At 44.1% G+C, this 16,947-nt stretch overlaps 1 protein-coding gene across 1 annotated transcript in view; it reads left to right on the forward strand.

Annotated features, from left to right (window-relative positions):
- The window catches only part of myo7aa (myosin VIIAa), a 188,356-nt gene that overhangs the window by 32,713 nt on the left and 138,696 nt on the right, over positions 1–16,947 (forward strand). The window contains exons 10-14 of the mRNA XM_059963729.1: positions 1,733–1,809; positions 4,451–4,570; positions 7,219–7,361; positions 14,613–14,823; positions 15,556–15,691. Coding sequence (XP_059819712.1) covers positions 1,733–1,809; positions 4,451–4,570; positions 7,219–7,361; positions 14,613–14,823; positions 15,556–15,691 — 687 coding nt within the window. The remainder of the gene's footprint in view (positions 1–1,732; positions 1,810–4,450; positions 4,571–7,218; positions 7,362–14,612; positions 14,824–15,555; positions 15,692–16,947) is intronic.

Below are 16,947 nucleotides of genomic sequence, written 5' to 3' on the forward strand. Positions count from 1 at the left end.
CTTGGACCTCAAACCACTTTGGTACTCCTGATATCCCAAATACAATCTTTAGCAATTTCAACACCAGAGATTAAAAGGGCATGGACCTCTGGGAAACTGATTGACTATGGCCTTCGGAAAGGTGCTGGCCAACGTCTTTTTCCAAGCCACCTTTGGAAGGAAGAAACAATCCCTGGCCATTTTGGATTGTTGGATTCTGGTGTCTTTTGGTCCAAGGTTCTTTTAGAAGTCAAGAATGAGACATAAACTTCGTTACTTCACGGTCATTTTATTAGGCAGCAATAGAACAAACAGAATTTGAAACGGGGAGTAACAGAGAGTCTGAGAACAATGAGGAAAGGAAAAGAAAAGACTAAAGATTGGGAGACTAAGTGCTCTGCCCTCCTTGTATGTCATAGATAAGAGGCATTCCATTCAACTGTTTAATTAAAAGTTATCCAGTCAGATAGCCCCTGGTCAAATAATGTAACACTTGAGAAGCTTCCAAAAACATTCAAAGAACTGTAACCACTAGCTGACACTTTGAATATTTGCATACACATACTGTGACCACTAGGAAATGTAGTAAACAGTTATATGAATGTAGGTAGTTATATATAAAATACAAGCAGACATTAATACAAAGAAAATGACAATTATACGGTCAAATCTAGCAGGATATACAGGTAGTCCCCGAGTTACGAGCATCTGACTTACGGACAACTCGTACTTACGAACCGAGGAAAGAGAAAGCTGTCCACCATTTTAAGTCAGATCACGATGCTGTCTGTCATTTTAAGTCGTTGCAGTTGACACTTGTGTTGAGAGTTTAACTTTGTATTTGGTTTAAATTTTTCTTAATAAGATTCACCCTGACACCCCCCCCCCCCCCCCATTCCGGTCGGCTGGTGGCACAGTGAGATCAGCGCCAGGCTCGAGAACTGAGGTTTCCAAGTATGATCCAGTGACAGACTGCTCCTGTGCCGGGTTGATGTCAATCCAGTGACTCCCGTACCATCCATGCTGGGTTGATGTCGAGCTCGCAACTCAACCTCAATTAAAAAAAAAGTACTGTCACCTCCAGAATATTGTGGAGGATCAAATACCCAAACCCAGCACAGCCCCCACTTGTCCCATTTAACCTGTCTCAGTGCAGTGGAGTTTAAGACCCGGGGAATTCAGTGCGGTGGTCCTTGGGACCCAGCAGGCCTCGGGAGCTGGCGGAGGTTGGGATCCGCTGCCTGCAGTGTTTCTGTTCCATTGACAGGAGCAATTGCAATTGAAAATAAGGTGGAAATAATAAAGCGTTTGGAAAGAGGTGAAATGCCATTGGTCATTGGAAGAGCGTTAGGCTACAGTCGGTCAACAATCGGAACAATTTTAAAGGATAAAGTGTGAATAATGGAGCATGTGAAAGGCCCGGCCCTGATGAAAGCTACAATTATTACTAAGCAACGCGGTGGTTTAATTATTGGAATACATACATTTCTTAAGTGTTTTATATGCATAGAAAGGTAAAATATATACTATATGCCAAGACAAACATTTGACTAACTGACACTAAATAATTCCGGATGTACTTGTTCCGTCTTGTGTATAAATCTGACTTAAAGACGGACTCAGGAACGGAACTCGTACAATACCCGGGGACTGCCTGTAAATGTAGCAATGTTGTGTACTCTGTACGACAAGCAAGGGAATTAAGTTTGACTGCAATTGAGACAAGATTTACTTTTCTTTTATTATCCTTCAGCTCGAGTGTACGACAACCTGGATTCATGTGAGGTGGTCTACTCTGCCCAGCTGTTGGCAGCTGCAGCTCTCCTTGAGGTGAATATCCACACAGTTAAAAACATATACAAACAAGCTGGAGGAACTCAGCAGGTCAGACAGCATCATTTGAAATGAGCAGTCAACGTTTCAGGCCAAGATCCTTCTTCAGTCCTGACGAAGGGTCTCGGCCCAAAACGTTGACTGCTTGTTTCAACAGATGCTGCCTGACCTGCTGAGTTCCTCCAGCTTGTTTATATGTGTTAATTTGACCACAGCATCTGCAGTGTACTTTGTGTTTACAGTTAAAAACATAGGTCACTACAGTACAGGACAAGACCTTCAGACCATGATGTTTTGCCAACCTTTTAACCTATTTTATGATCAATCTATCCCAGGGATTCTCAACCTTTTTTATGCAATGGGCCAATACCATTAAGCAAGGGGTCCATGGTTGAGAACCCCTCGTCTCACCCTTCCCCCCCACCATGACCCTCCATTTTTCTATCACCCATGTGTCTGCCTAAGGGTCTGAAATGTCTGTAGTGTATCTGCCTCTACCACTACACCTGGCAGGGTTTTCAACCACCGTGTTTGTCTGCGTGCGCGCACAAGTACGTACGTACACACTGCCTGTGACATTTCCCCCCCCCCACCCCACCCCACCCCACCCCACCCCATACTTCCCTGCAATCACCTTAAAATGATGTCCCTGTTACTAGCCTGGGAAAAAATGCCTCCAGCTATCCACTCGATCTGTGCCTCTTGTCATTTTGTACACCTTTTGTCAAGTCCCATCTCATCCTCTCCATTCCAAAGGGAAAAGTGGGTGCGTGTGTTAACAACATCAGTGTGCAAGAAAAAGAGTTTCTGTTGGTAGTAAGGTGTAGTGGAAAGTTTCATGTATGTGCCATCTAGGCAGATCATTCCCTACATAAATACAGCGAGGTGGATCAAAAGGAAAAACAATAACAATGTAGATATAGAATAGTCCAAGTAGACAATAAGGTGAAAGCTCGTGAGGTAGATTGTGAGGTCAAATTCATCTTCATTGTACAAGAGGTCCGTTCAGGAGTCTGATAGCAGGTTGAAGTTGTCCTTGACCATGCTGGTGTGATGGATGTTCACTTTCCAGGGCCAAGAGGCTTATTTTTAACCTCGGCTTTCAAGAACAGCAGCAAGACCTTTCCAAAGGGTCAGAATTGTTTGTGACAAAGGTAAACTTCTGGCTAATATTCCTTGCTCAGCTTCTAGTAAATAAGTAGGCAATGAGGTCTTGTCAGCCCATATTTAATCGACATAAAACAATGCAGTTATGTTAATTGGCCTTTATCAAGCCAGCCGATACTGGTTAAGTTATTTGCACCATTGTGACAAGAGTTCACAGAAGCATGAAGACCAGATTAAACTTGTCACTTAGCACGTCAAATATGGTCACAGTTGATCAATCAATAGTTGGGATATTTATGTATTCGGGGTCCTCCCTAACACCATTAATTTTGGGGTGTCTGGGATCTCTGACCCCAGAAGCTTTTTGACCATCTGTGTGAATCCGTTTGTCCCAGCAAAGGTACCTGAACAACATCTGCAGATAATGTCAATGATTAGCAAAACAGTATAAATGTTAGGAAGCTTTGGAGATTGTCAGGAATGACGAGGAGAATAACAGAAAGGGTGACAAGAAGAAGAACATGAGCAGAGTGCACGATCTTCCTTTCAGAGTTGGGGGATTCAGTCATAGGTTTAAGGCAAGAGGGGAGAGATTTAATAGGAATTTGAAGAGAAAGTATTTCATTCTGAGAGTGGTGGCTATATAAAACAAGCTGCCAGAGGAATTGGTTTGAGGCAGGTACAATTATAGCCATTTAAAAGGGATTTGGACAGGTGGATGAATAGGAAAGTTTAGAGTGATATGGGACTAGCTTGATTGGGAATCTTGGTTAGCATGGACCAGTTGGGCTGAAGGGCCATTTCCATGCTTCGCCTCTATGAACCTGGTGAGTTTAAAGAGTGGCTGGGAAATGAGGCCCAAGTGAGTTTAAAAGTGAGTGCAGGAAACCAAATCCAATGAGCCAGATGCTAAAACACTAGAAATTCCCAACATTTCGAATGTAGAGCATGAACAGGCTATTTGGCCTACCATGTTATGCTGAGCCAATTAAATTAGTGGTCAAATTCCCAACTAAACTGTCGCTTCTGTCTACACAATGTCCATATCCTTCCATTTCCACACAGTCATGTGCCTATCTAAACATTTCTTAAAAGTCCCTAATGTATTCAAAGGCAGCACATTCCAAGCATCCACCACTATGTGTATTAGAAACAAACTCGCCCGGCACATCTCCTTTCAACTTGCTTTAAATAAGAGGGTTTCCAAACTCTTTATGCCAAGGACCCATGCCATTAGCGGAGGTGTCCATGGGTGACCCCAGGTTGGGAACCCCTGCTTTAAATGCTTGCCTTCTGATATGCATTTGGATATGAACTTACTGGAGTTCTAGAAAATATCTCAAGTGCAATGCCTGGAGGTGCTTTAGAAATTATCCTTTGCCTGTCCTTCATTCCCTCTCAGCTCTTTGGCCAGTTCATCACTTCAGGCAATTTAATTCTCATTTACTACAATGCAGATGTTTGACATAAAAACAACAGATCTCCAGTACGGACACACTTTTAATCTGGGGTGATTTCCTCGTTCCTTCAGGTTGACTGCCTGGACCTTCAGAACTGCCTTACCAGCCGCACCATTATAACGAGAGGAGAGACAGTCTCCACTCCTCTCAACATGGAGCAAGCTCTCGACGTCCGCGATGCTTTTGTGAAGGTGAGAAATAACCAATAAAAAAATACAGAAGTAACCACTGCAATCTGCCTTAAGCTGGGTTATTGGCGCCTTAAAAACTAGTCGCTTCAGGCAGATGGAGCTCATTAACCGTGGCTGGCAGCTCATGTAGGAGAAGGAAAACCCTGATCCAAACCTCCGCTGCCTTGCGGCTACACCCACTCACGGGGAAGGCTTCGGGAGTAAATCCCAAGGGAAAGGGGGGAGAGAAATCCAGAGTTGGAGAACTTAAGGCAGTCTTATGTTGAGTTCAACACTGACTGGCAACTTCTGCAACTCTGCTGGTGCCAAACTCTATTGGTTTCTGCCGTTCCTTTGGACTCATCAGCTGTGTGGAGAGGGGGAGCCTGCTGCGTGGTCTTAGCTTGCTCTCCATATCATACTATCCTGGCTTGCGTATCACGTAGAAGACAACATCCATAGTTGACCCTGACAAACAGAGGCCCTCTATCACTGCACTGCCCAGCAGCCCTGGCCTAGCCACAAGACAACGTACAATGACCAATTAACCTACTAACCGGCATATCTTTGGAAGGTGGGAGGAAACCGCCCCCCACCGAGTCACGGGGAGAGTATACAAGCTCCTTACGGACAGTGGCGGAATTGAACCCAGGTCACTGGTGCTGTTACGAAATGGCACCGCTGAGTAGACACATTGATTTGAAAAGAAAAGAAGAGGCTGGGATTGTACTCGGGGTGGGGGGAAGGGGGAGATGGGTGGGGGAGTATGAAGGTTGTGAATGATTGGTTTAGAAGTGCAAATAAGTTCCTTTTATTACCCTTTGTGGATTGTTTAATTAGGGATATAGAGTTAAATTTCTAAGCAAATAACACAAAAGTTGTCTCTCTCAACAGATGATGCCTGGCCTGAATGTTTACAGTGTTACAGTGTCAGGGTTTCAGCAAGTTTGTATTTAAAGTTTTAGAATTGGATAATGTGGCCAACAGTTCCATGTCAGCCAATCTTCCCATCCAAGCTAGTCCTATTTGCCTATAGCACATGTGGACCATATCTCTCTAAAACAGGAGTCCTCAACCTGGGGTCCACAGACCCCTTGGTTAATGGTAGGGGTCCATGGAAGAAAAAGGATTGAGAAGCCCTGCTCTAAACCTTTCCTATTCATGTACCTGTCCAAGTACCTTTTTAAATATTGTCAGTACACCTGCCCAAACCACTTCCTTGAACAGCTCCATATAATGACCACTCTCGAAGTGGGGGAAAATCCCTCTGATTCCTATATCCCTTAAATCCATGCCCTCTAGTTCTTGATCCCCAGCCCTGGGGAAAGGCTGTGTGCCTTTGCTCTATCAATGCCCCTCAATTTTAGACTCCTTTGGAAGATCACATCCTCAGTCTCCTACACTCCAACCTCCTCAAGATCTTTTGACTTTTTCCCCCCCTTTGGGAGTAGTTATCATCTGGATTTGCCTTTCCAAACAAATTCCGGGAATACAGTAGGCCCGTGCCTTGGGAAGGGTATTAGGAGTTGGTGAGCAAATCCTTTGCAGAGCTCTGGGGAAAATCCTTTTCAGAGTTCTGTGACCGATAGGATTGTTCTACTTGGAGTAGGTATAAACTGGATGGGCTGAGTGGAGTGGCACATCAGCACTGCGGTTGGGCCAGTGCTTTACAGTGCCAGTGATCAGGGTTCAGTTCTCACTGTTATCAGTAAGGAGTTTGTACGTTGACCACATGGGTCTCCACCAGGTGCTTCTGTTTCCCCCAACGTTCTGAAGATGTACGGGTTAGTGAGTTGTGGGCATGCTGTGCCATCGGCGCTGGAAGCATTATGACACACGGGCTACTCCTCAGACTGTGTTGGTTGTTGACACAAGCAGCACATTTCACTGGATGTTCCGCTGTTTCAACATTCATGTGACAAGTAAAGCTATTTTTTAATATAATCTTGTACACCTCTGTCAAGTCAGCAGGCGACATTTGGTGAAGGAGGCAGAGAAGCGACAATGAATACAGTGGAGTCAAAACAGAATGTGTTTGAATTTGAAGCACCTTAATCTGACCTGGATGTACTTTCTACCTCCCTCCAACACTTAGGCCCATTATCAGTGGCATCCAGAAAACCTTCAAATGGTGATGTCTCTAAAAGGCAGCTTCCATCATTGAGGACCCCCATCACCCTGACATGCCCTCTTCTCATTTCTACCTTCAAGGAGATTTATGAACAGACAATGAACCAAACCATAAGCACTACCTCACTATAGTTATTTATGCAGTATATGTGCCTAAGATTTTGGCACAGTACTGTAAATATTATCAGTTGCCTATCCAGGTACATCCACATAGACAACAATTGCCAGGAAAGGGCATCAGTGATCTCTACTTCCTCAGGAGCAGGAACCATCAGGGAGGAGGTGGAGGAGCCTAAAGGCACATTTCAGGAACAGCTCTTCCCCTCTGCCATCAGATTTCTGAATGGACATATTGAACCCAGGAACACTTCCTCAGTGATTTCTTCCCTCTTTTTTTTTGCACTACATATTTAATTTATTTTTTTATATATACTTTTTGTAATTTATCATTTTTATTATTATGTGATACAATGCACTACTGCATAACAACAAATTTCACATCAATGCTGGTGATTTTAAATCTGATTCTAATTCTGAAGGGTATCTATGGACGACTCTTTGTCTGGATAGTGGAGAAGATTAATGCGGCAATTTATAAACCTCCATCCCGGGAGCCCAAGGTTGTGCGCCGGTCAATCGGTTTACTAGATATCTTTGGGTTTGAAAACTTCCATTCAAACAGGTAAGACTAGACTCCATACTTTCACAAGCACCTTACCCTGACCTTGGGCATCTGGGCCATTCAAACCACTGAGTGCTAAATATTCATGGTTTCATTAGTGAAGTGGGAGGTTTGCTTTAAGTGATGTGTTTATGTTAGGAACAAGAATAAGTGATTCAGTCCCTAGTCAGGGAGTCATAGAGCGCCACAGCACAGAAATGAGCCCTTTGGCCTACCTACTCTGTGCTGAACTATTTGTCTGCCTAGTTCCATTGAGCCATACATAGACCATAGCTCTCCATGCACTTATTCAAATTTCTCTTAAATGTTGAAATCAAATCTTCATCAGCCATGTCAGTGTTTTTTTCCAAGATTTTTGCTCTGATGTTCTTTTTGTAGCAAAAAAATCAGTTGCCTTGCTCTGAAAAACTTCAAATGTCCATCAATCCAAAGATTTGTTTGGCATGGGGAAAATGGCCATTCCTGAGTCACCACTGCCCAACTTATGGAATTCTCACATACATACAAACTTCCTTTACATTCTGTAACAGCCAAGATCTCCCACCTGAGATTTCTCTCCTGTCTGTCTGTGTTTGTCCCATCTCCCGTTCTTCTTGCGATTGCCATCACAAGGGTGGTGCGGAGACTTGGTTTCCATGCAGCCAGGTTCAGGAGCAGTTATCGCCCTGCAGCCTTTGGGCTCCTGGACCAGCTTCTCTCACCCCAGTGCTGGACTGGCTTCGCAGCCAGTGGACTCGGACCTGCCAATCCTGTTCTCAGTATTAGTTGCTTTCTTTTACTATTTGCACAATTTGCCCCCTTTTGCACTTTGGAAGTTGGTCGGTCTCTGTGGATGCTATTGTGTTTCTTTTTTTTTCTTCTGGGTGCCTGCAAGAAAATGAATCTCAGGTTTGTATCTGGTATACGTACCTTGTGATGGCTGGGTGGAGATATGTATCTACCTAAGGAGGTAGAGACGTATCTGCCTACCCTCCACGAGCCTTCAGGTCACCCTTGGGCAAGGTGTAGCACCTCCTTAGCACCCCTGCGGATCAGGGTCATGTGAAGCCATGGGAGCTGGTGCTGGATGGTCGTATGAACAGCTAGTGTGTATCACAAGTCCTGGTTATGCTTACTTTGAATTTTAAACTTCGAACTACATTATACTCTGCTGAGTTCATCCAGTATATTCTGTGTTGCTCTGGATTTCTGCCATCTGCAAAACCTCTTGTATTTTTCATTATATTATTATTAGATTCAAAAGTTCAACATACCTGTGCATATATTTGTTCCTACAAACTGCAGAACATCTTTCATTTCCTTCTCCATTTTTAGTAATTATTCCATCATCAAGGAACCCCACCATCCAGGCTTTGATCTCTTCTTGCTGCTGTCTTCAGGAAGAAGGTGCAGGAACCTCAGGATACTCACCACCAGGTTCAGGAACACTTATTACTCCTCAACTATCAGGCTCTTAAACCAGAAAGGATAATTTTACTTGCCTCAATACTGAACTGTTTCCACAACGTGTGGACTCACTATCTCATGTTCTTGATATTTATCAGTTCATTTTCATTCCATTCCATTTGTCTGTCCATTCATCTGTCTATCATTGTCATCTTTTTCTATTTTGTATTTGTACAGCTTGTTCTTTTCATATTGGGTGTGGTGTTTCATTATGTTGTGTTTCTTGTGTATGCTCTCAAAAAATGAATCTCAGGATTGTATATGTGGCCATGTACTTTGATAATAAATTTACTTTGAATTTGAATTTACCAGTTTTGTGTGCCTTTACCTTCATGACAATACTGAGGAGGTGCAGTTACCATTGTGTATTTTTTTTCTTGTACCTTCCAACTTGTAGGCAAATCAACTCCTCACAGGCATCTGTATAAAATGGAACTTGCTAGTTACCCAGGGAGGGACCTGTACTAAATATCACCAGCTCGGGGTGTCGGAGTTATGAGTTTAATTCTGGTGCCATCTTAGAGTTGTATTCCTTCTCCCCATGACCGAGTGGGGTCATTCTGGGTGCTCCAGTTTCCTGCCACAATCCAAAGAAGTGCCAGTTGGAAGGTTAGTTGGTCATTGTAAATTGTCCTGTGATTAGGCTAGGGGTGCTGGGTTGTGCGTCACATTGGGGCCTGATCCTTGCTGTATCTCCAAATAAATAAAGACAAAATGTCACTGAGATATATTGTTGACCTGAGCACTGGAAAAACCAGGGATAGAAGCAGTTTATCCCGAGAAACTATTCAACCATTCAAAGAAGCTGTCTGTTATTTGAGACAATCCCTTATCTTTACCCAACTCTCCTTCGTGCCTTTTAAATTGATTAGATTTGTTTAGATCAGACTAGTTTTATTTGCCACATGTACATCAATGCATGCAGTGAAACGCATTGTTTACGTCAATGACTAACACAGTCCGCAGATGAGCTAGAGAAAGCCCGCAAGTGTCATAGTTCTTCCAGTGCCAACATTGCTTACTAACTCGGCTTACTAACCAGTTAGTCTTTAGATTGTGGGAGGGAACCAGAGCACCTGGAGGGAACCCACACGCTTGTGCCTAGAACGTACAAACTCCTTATAGACAACAGTGGGAATTGAATCGCAATCTTAAATCAGGTGCTGTGAAGTGTTTGCTCTAACAGTCCAGTTATGTTATTGTCCTTAATCCAGAAACCTAGACTATTGATCTAGATACTGAACTCCCTCCCTCAAATTCAGCATGGTTTCCTTCAGGGAAAATCCTGCCTGATGAACCTTTGAGGAGATTACAAGCAGGACAGTTAGAGGGGATGCAGTGGATGTTATATATTTGGACTTTCAGAAGGCCTTTGACAAGGTGCCACACGTGAGGCTGCTTACCAAGTTAAGAGCCCATGGTATTACAGGAAAGTTACTAACATGGTTAGAGCATTGGCTGGTTGGTAGGAGGCAGCAAGTCGGAATAAAAGGATCCTTTTCTGGTTGGCTGCCAGTGACTAGTGGTGTTCCACAGGGGGTGGTGTTGGAACCACTTCTTTTTATGCTGTATATAAATGATTCAGATGATGGAATAGTTGTCTTTGTTGCCAAGTTTGCAAATGATATGAAGATTGGTGGAGGGGCAGATAATGTTGAGGAAACAGATAGGATACAGAAGGACTTAGACAGATTAGGAGAATGGGCAAGAAAGTGGCAAATGAAATACAATGTTGGAGAATGCATGGTCATGCACTTTGGTAGTAAAAATAAATGTGTGGACTATTTTCTAAATGGGAGAAAATCCAGGAATTTGAGATGCAGAGGGACTTGAGAGTCCTTGTGCACAACACCCTGAAGGTTAACCTGCAGGTTGAGTCTGTGGTGAAGAGGGCAAATGCCATACAAGAGCAGGAATGTGATGCTGAGGCTTAATAGGGCACTGGTGAGGCCTCACCTTGAATATTGTGAACTGTTTTCAGCATCTCATCTTAGAAAAGCTGTGCTGGCATTGGAGAAACTCCAGAGGAGGTTCACAAGGATGATTCCAGGGATGAATGTTTGATGGTTCTGGGTCTGTACTTGCTGGAATTCAGAAGGATGAGGGGGAATCTCATTGAAACTTTTTGAATATTGAAAAGCCTACTGAGTAGACGTGGAAAGGATGTTTCCCATGGTGGGAGAGTCTAGGACAAGAGGGCACAGCCTCAGGATAGAGGGGCACCCTTTCAAAACAGATATAGAGAAATTTCTTTAGCCAAAGGGTGGTGAATTTGTGGAATTCGTTGCCACATGCAGCTATGGAGGCCAGGTCTTTGGGTGTATTTAAGGCAGAGATTGATAGGTTCTTGATTGGACATGGCATCAAAGGTTACGGGGAGAAGGCCAGGAACTGGGGTTGAGGAGGAGTTAGAGAAAAGGATCAGCCATGATTGAGTGGCAGAGCAGACTCAGTGGGCCAGAGGGCCTAATTCTGCTCCTATGTCTTGTGGTCTTATGGTCTTACGATCTAAACGACTACTGTCCGGTGGCACTGATGCCACTCATTATGAAGTGCTTTGAAATGGCTGGTAATGGCACATATCAAAAACTCCATTCCTGCCACATTGGACACTCGCCTATATGTTTACTATAGCACCTATCGTTCACCTGACCCTGACACACCTGGAAAACAAGGACACTTCTGTCAGAATGCTGTTTCTGGATTTCAATTTGGCTTTCAACACTATTCTCCCACACAGACCTTGACTAACAAGCTCCTAGTCCTTGGTCTAAATAGACCACTGTGCCACTGGGTGTTGGACTTCCTAACCAACACACCTCAGATGGTCAGGATGCACAACTGCTCTCCCACCTCCCCCCATCATCCTCAACACGGTTGTCCTCGAGGGCCCACGGCTGCATATTCTGCTCACACATGACTACACGGTCAAACACCTGAGCAATCACATTGTCACGCTCGCTAATGACATGACAGTGGTGGGGCTATTCACCAACAATGAGAAACGGCCTACAGAAGTGAGGTGGAAGATCTTAAGGCCTGATGCAAGGAAAATAACCTCTCTTTCAATGTCAACCTGACAAAGGAAATAGTTATTGAGAGCAGAAGAACTTGCATCATTTACGTCCCTGTTCACTTCAGTGACACAGCAGTGGAAACTTTAAGCAGTTACAAACTCTTAGGAGTGCACATCACACACAAGCTTTCATGGTCCCAGAACACATTCTATGCAATCAGGAAAGCTCACCAATGCCTCTACTTTCTGAGGAGGCTGAAGAGAGCTGGACCACACGCGTCCAATTTGTCCCATTGTACAGATACAGAGTAGAGAGCATCCTATCAGGGTTCATCACTGCATGGTAAGGGAACTGCACCACAGCAGACAGGATGGCTCCACAACGGGGTAGTTAAAAACTTCCCAATGCATCGCTGGCACCAGCCTATCTGCCATCAGGGACATGTATACAGTGAGGTGCAGGAAACAGGCCAGTAACGTCATGAAGGATCACCCACCCTGCTCATGGACTGTTTGTCCCACTCCAATCAGGGAGGGGAGCTATGCAGCATCCCGCCAGGACCACCAGACTCAAAACAGTTACTTTCCTCAAGCTGTGAGGCTGATAAACATCTCTGCCCATTAACCCACCCAACCACCACTACCTAATCATTTCCTGTGTGTCACTCCTGTGCCTAGTGTCCCTTTATGGACATGCAATCAATCTATGGTTATAAGCTAACTTGTTTATTTATAGTAAACCTTGGTATTCAATACCATCATTCCTTCAAAACTAATCAATAAGCTTCGGGACCTAGGCCTCAATACCTTTTGTGCAACTGGATCCTCGATTTCCTACCTTGCAGACCCCGGTCAGTTCGGATTGACAACATCTCCTCCACGATCCCCATCAGCACAAGTACACACAAGGCTGTGTGCTTATCCCCCTGTTCTATTCACTTTATTCTGATGGCTGCATGGTTAAGCAAAGCTCTAATGCTATGCTTAAGTTTGGTGATGACACCACTGTTGTTGGCCGAATCAAAGGTTGTAACAGATTAGCATGTAGGAGCTAGATTCAAAATCTGCCTAATTGGTCCCACAACAACTTCACTCAATGTCAGCAAGACCAAGGAGCTGATTATTGACTTCAGGAGGAGGAAACCAGAGGTACACGAGCAAGTTCTTTTTGGGGGATCAGAGGTGTCGATGGTCAGCATCATTAAATTCCTCAGTGTTATCATTTCAGCGGTTATATCCTGGGCCCAGTAAGTACCATTCTGAAGAAAGCACAGCGACACCCCTACTTAGAAGTTTGCAAAGATTCAGCATGTCATCTAAAGCTTTGACAAGCATCTATAGATGTGTGGCAGAGAATATATTGATTGGTTGCATCACAGCCTGGTATGGAAACACTTGTACAGAAAAGTCTTCAATAACTAGTGGCTATGACCCAGTCAGTCATGGATAAAGCCCACTCCACCCTTGGGCACATCTACACGGAGTGCTGACATAGGAAAGCAGATCCATCATCAAGGACCCCCACCATCCAGATCATGCACTCTTGCTGCTGCCATCAGGAAGAAGGTAAAGGACCTGGTTTGGGAACAGTTATTACCCCTCAGTCATCAGTCTCTTGAACCAAATGGATAACTTCACTCACCCCATCACTGAACTGTTCCTGCAAACTATAGACTCGCTTTCAAGGACTCTTCATCTCATGTTCTCAATATTTATTGTTTGTTCATCATTTATCATCATTTTTCTTTTTGTATTCACACAACCGGTCGTGTTTTGTACGTTGGTTGTTTTTCCATCCTTTTGGGTGTGGACTTTCATTGGTTCTATTGTGCTTTTTGTAGTTACTGTGAATGCCCACAAGAAAATGAATCTCGGTGTGTTTAGTGACTTATAAGTGCTTTGATAATAAATTTATTTTGAACTTTGAACTTGAGTACTGGAAATAACATGGAAATCTTGAACCTTGAACCCGGACTATGAGGTCAGGAGTCCTTCTTATCATACAAGAGTCTGATAACAGTGAGGTAGACGCTGTCCTCCAGCCGGGTAAAACATGCTTTCTGGCTTTTACTTATCTTCAGTCCAATGTGAGAGGGGAGAAGAGAATGTCCAGAGTGGGAGGGGTTTTTGATTGTGCTTTCTGCTTTACTGAGGCAGTGTGAAGCATAGGCAGAATCCATGGAGGGTTTCTGTGATGTACTGGGCTGTGTCCACACAGAGCAGTTGCCATAACAAACAGCGATGCATCCAGATAGGCTCCTTTCTGTGTTACATCAACAATAATTGGTTAAGAGTCTCAGGGACATGCCCAAATTTCTTTAGCCTCCTGAGAAAGTAGAGGTATCGATGAGTTTGCTTGGCCCCGACATCAACATGGTTGGACAGGCAATTTATGGCGTTCATATCTAAGAACGTGAATTTCTCAACCCCACGTTGATTTTATACACAATCAGATAATGTTGTTACAATAGAGTGATAGAGCACTACAACACAGAAACAGGCCCTTTGGCCCATCCAGTCCATGCTGAACCATAATTCTGCCCAGTCACATTGACCCATACTGCAGTTCCACTGCAGTGCTGCTATGAAAATCCATTGTAGTCCTCTGCATTGGCCTGGTAAGGTGCTCAATTGCATGAGCACCACGTTCAGCAGAGATGAGCACCAGCGGTAATTCACTAGAAGTCTCAGCAACACCGGTCACAAAAGAACATTTCCATGCAAGGTGAGGAGAATGGGTGGTACTCCTCACCCCCGAGAGGCTCTAATTACTGTCTGCTTCCCTGCAGCTTTGAACAGCTCTGTATAAACTTTGCCAACGAGAACCTGCAGCAGTTCTTCGTCCGCCACGTGTTCAAGCTGGAGCAGGAGGAGTATAACTTGGAGAACATCAACTGGCAGCACATAGAGTTCACCGACAACCAGGATGCTCTTGATATGATCGCACTCAAGCCCATGAACATAATTTCCCTCATCGATGAGGAGAGCAAGTTCCCCAAGGTAGGTGGGAGGGCAATAGAGGGTGTAGAATCAATGAGGGCTCATTAACATTCTCTAGAGGTTGTTCCTCTAAACGCTGGTTCACCAGATCCCCATCAGCTCGTTGAGTCGTTTTGCCTCCTCCACCCCTCCGATCATTCACCATATCCCTGCAAATTATTCTCAACCAATTAGCTTCCTTTACGTGATCAGAGGCAAATGTAAAATCATAACCCAAGCAGCAAGTCCAAAATAAAAAAGAACTGTTTATATATTTTAAAGCATTAAATTAAATATTTCTTATTGCAATTTATAGTTTTTATTATTGTGTTTTGCAATGTAAAACACATTTCACAGCATATGATTTTAGCCCGTTTCTGATTCTGACTTTGATATGAAATGTTAAATGTTTCTTTCGCAGATGCTGCCTGACCAGCTGAGAGTTTTCTAATTTTTCTTTTGGTCTCCCTGCTTGTGATTTGATTTCTATTTGCCTCTCATCTTTCTCCTCTGCACGGTTATGTGATTGACCCTGAGCAAGATTTGCACAGGAGAAAGGCAGGAGAAGGGGGCTGAGAGGGAAATTGGATCAGCCGTGATGAAATGGCAGAGCAGACTCGATGGGCCAAATGGCCTAATTCTGCTCCTATATCTTATAGTCTTATCTTAATGTCACCTCAGTGTGAAATGAAGCTACATTTGTTCTGCGATAATTCACCATAAGCTTCTATTGATAAGACTGTCTCCTCACAGGGTACTGACTCAACAATGCTGAATAAGCTGAACTCCCAGCACAAGCTGAATTCTTTCTACATCCCTCCAAAGAACAACTATGAAACCCAGTTTGGCATCAGCCATTTTGCTGGAATTGTCTTCTACGAGACGAAAGGTGGGCTGCATTTCCCGTGTACTGAGTTAATAATTTAATGACATTCCAGTACCTGCCAAGAGTTTAATGCTTGGCATGGTCAGGATAGTGCTTGTCTAGGGTTGGAAATGGCTAATATGAGGGGACGCAACTTTAAGGTAACACACACAAAATTATAGAGGAACTCTGCATCTATGGAAATGAATAAATGGTTGGCATTTTGGTATGAGACCCCTTCTTCAAGACTGGAAAGGAATGGGGGGAGATGCCAGGATAAAAGGCTGTGGGGAGAGGGGAAGGAAAATGGCTAGAAGGTGATGGGTGAAGCAAGGAGGGTGTGAAAAGTCGAGGGCTGGAGAGGAAGGAATCTGATGGGAGTGGAGAGTGGACAATAGGGGAAAGGAAAGGAGGAGAGGATCCAGGGTGAGAAGAGGTGAGAGTGGGGAATAGAAAAAGGGAACTTTAAGGTGATTGAGGAAAATATAGGGAGAATGTCGGGTTATTTTTAACGCAGAGTGGTGAGTGTGGGGTGGAGGCTGATACAGTAGGCACATGGATGATAGGGAAATGGAGGGATATTTGGGAGGGAAGGGTTAGATTGATCTAGCAGTAGGTTAAAGGGGCATAACATGGGCTGAAGGGCCTGTGCTGTGCTGTACTGTTCTATGTTTTATTGTCCAGGGATCTAGATGCAGAGGCTTTGGGATTTCTGACCGGAGTTGTGCAGCATGGAACCAGGTCCTTCAGCCCATCTTACAGAATCATGAGGGGTGTAGATAGGGATAATGTGAGCAGATCTTCTTCACTGAGGTTGGGTGAGACGAGAACTAGAGCTCATGGGGAACTAGAGGAGGAGCATCTTCACTCAGAGGGTGGAATGAGCTGCCAACAGAAGTGGTGGATGGAGGTTCAATTGTAATTTTTAAGAGGTGTTTGGATAAAGTACATGGATGAGGGGGGTGTGCGGGTCAGGTGAGAATAGCTGAGATTAGGCAGATAAATGTGTTAGCAAGGACTAGGGCCTGTTTCTGTCCTCTACTGCTCTGTGGTTCTACTTATTTTTACTTTTATTTAGAGATACAGTGCAGTAATAGGTCCTTCCGGCCCAGTGAAACTTTGAAGCCCAGTTACACCCACGTGATCAATTACCCTACTAATTTGTACATTTTAGGACTGTGGGAAGAACCAGCTGAACCTGAAGGAAACCCACGCGGTCACAGGGAGAACGTATAAACTCTGTACAGATGGGCAGAATTGAACCCAGGTTGCTGGCGCTG

Source organism: Hypanus sabinus, chromosome 3 (assembly GCF_030144855.1).
Source record: "Hypanus sabinus isolate sHypSab1 chromosome 3, sHypSab1.hap1, whole genome shotgun sequence".
Lineage (NCBI taxonomy): Eukaryota > Metazoa > Chordata > Chondrichthyes > Myliobatiformes > Dasyatidae > Hypanus > Hypanus sabinus.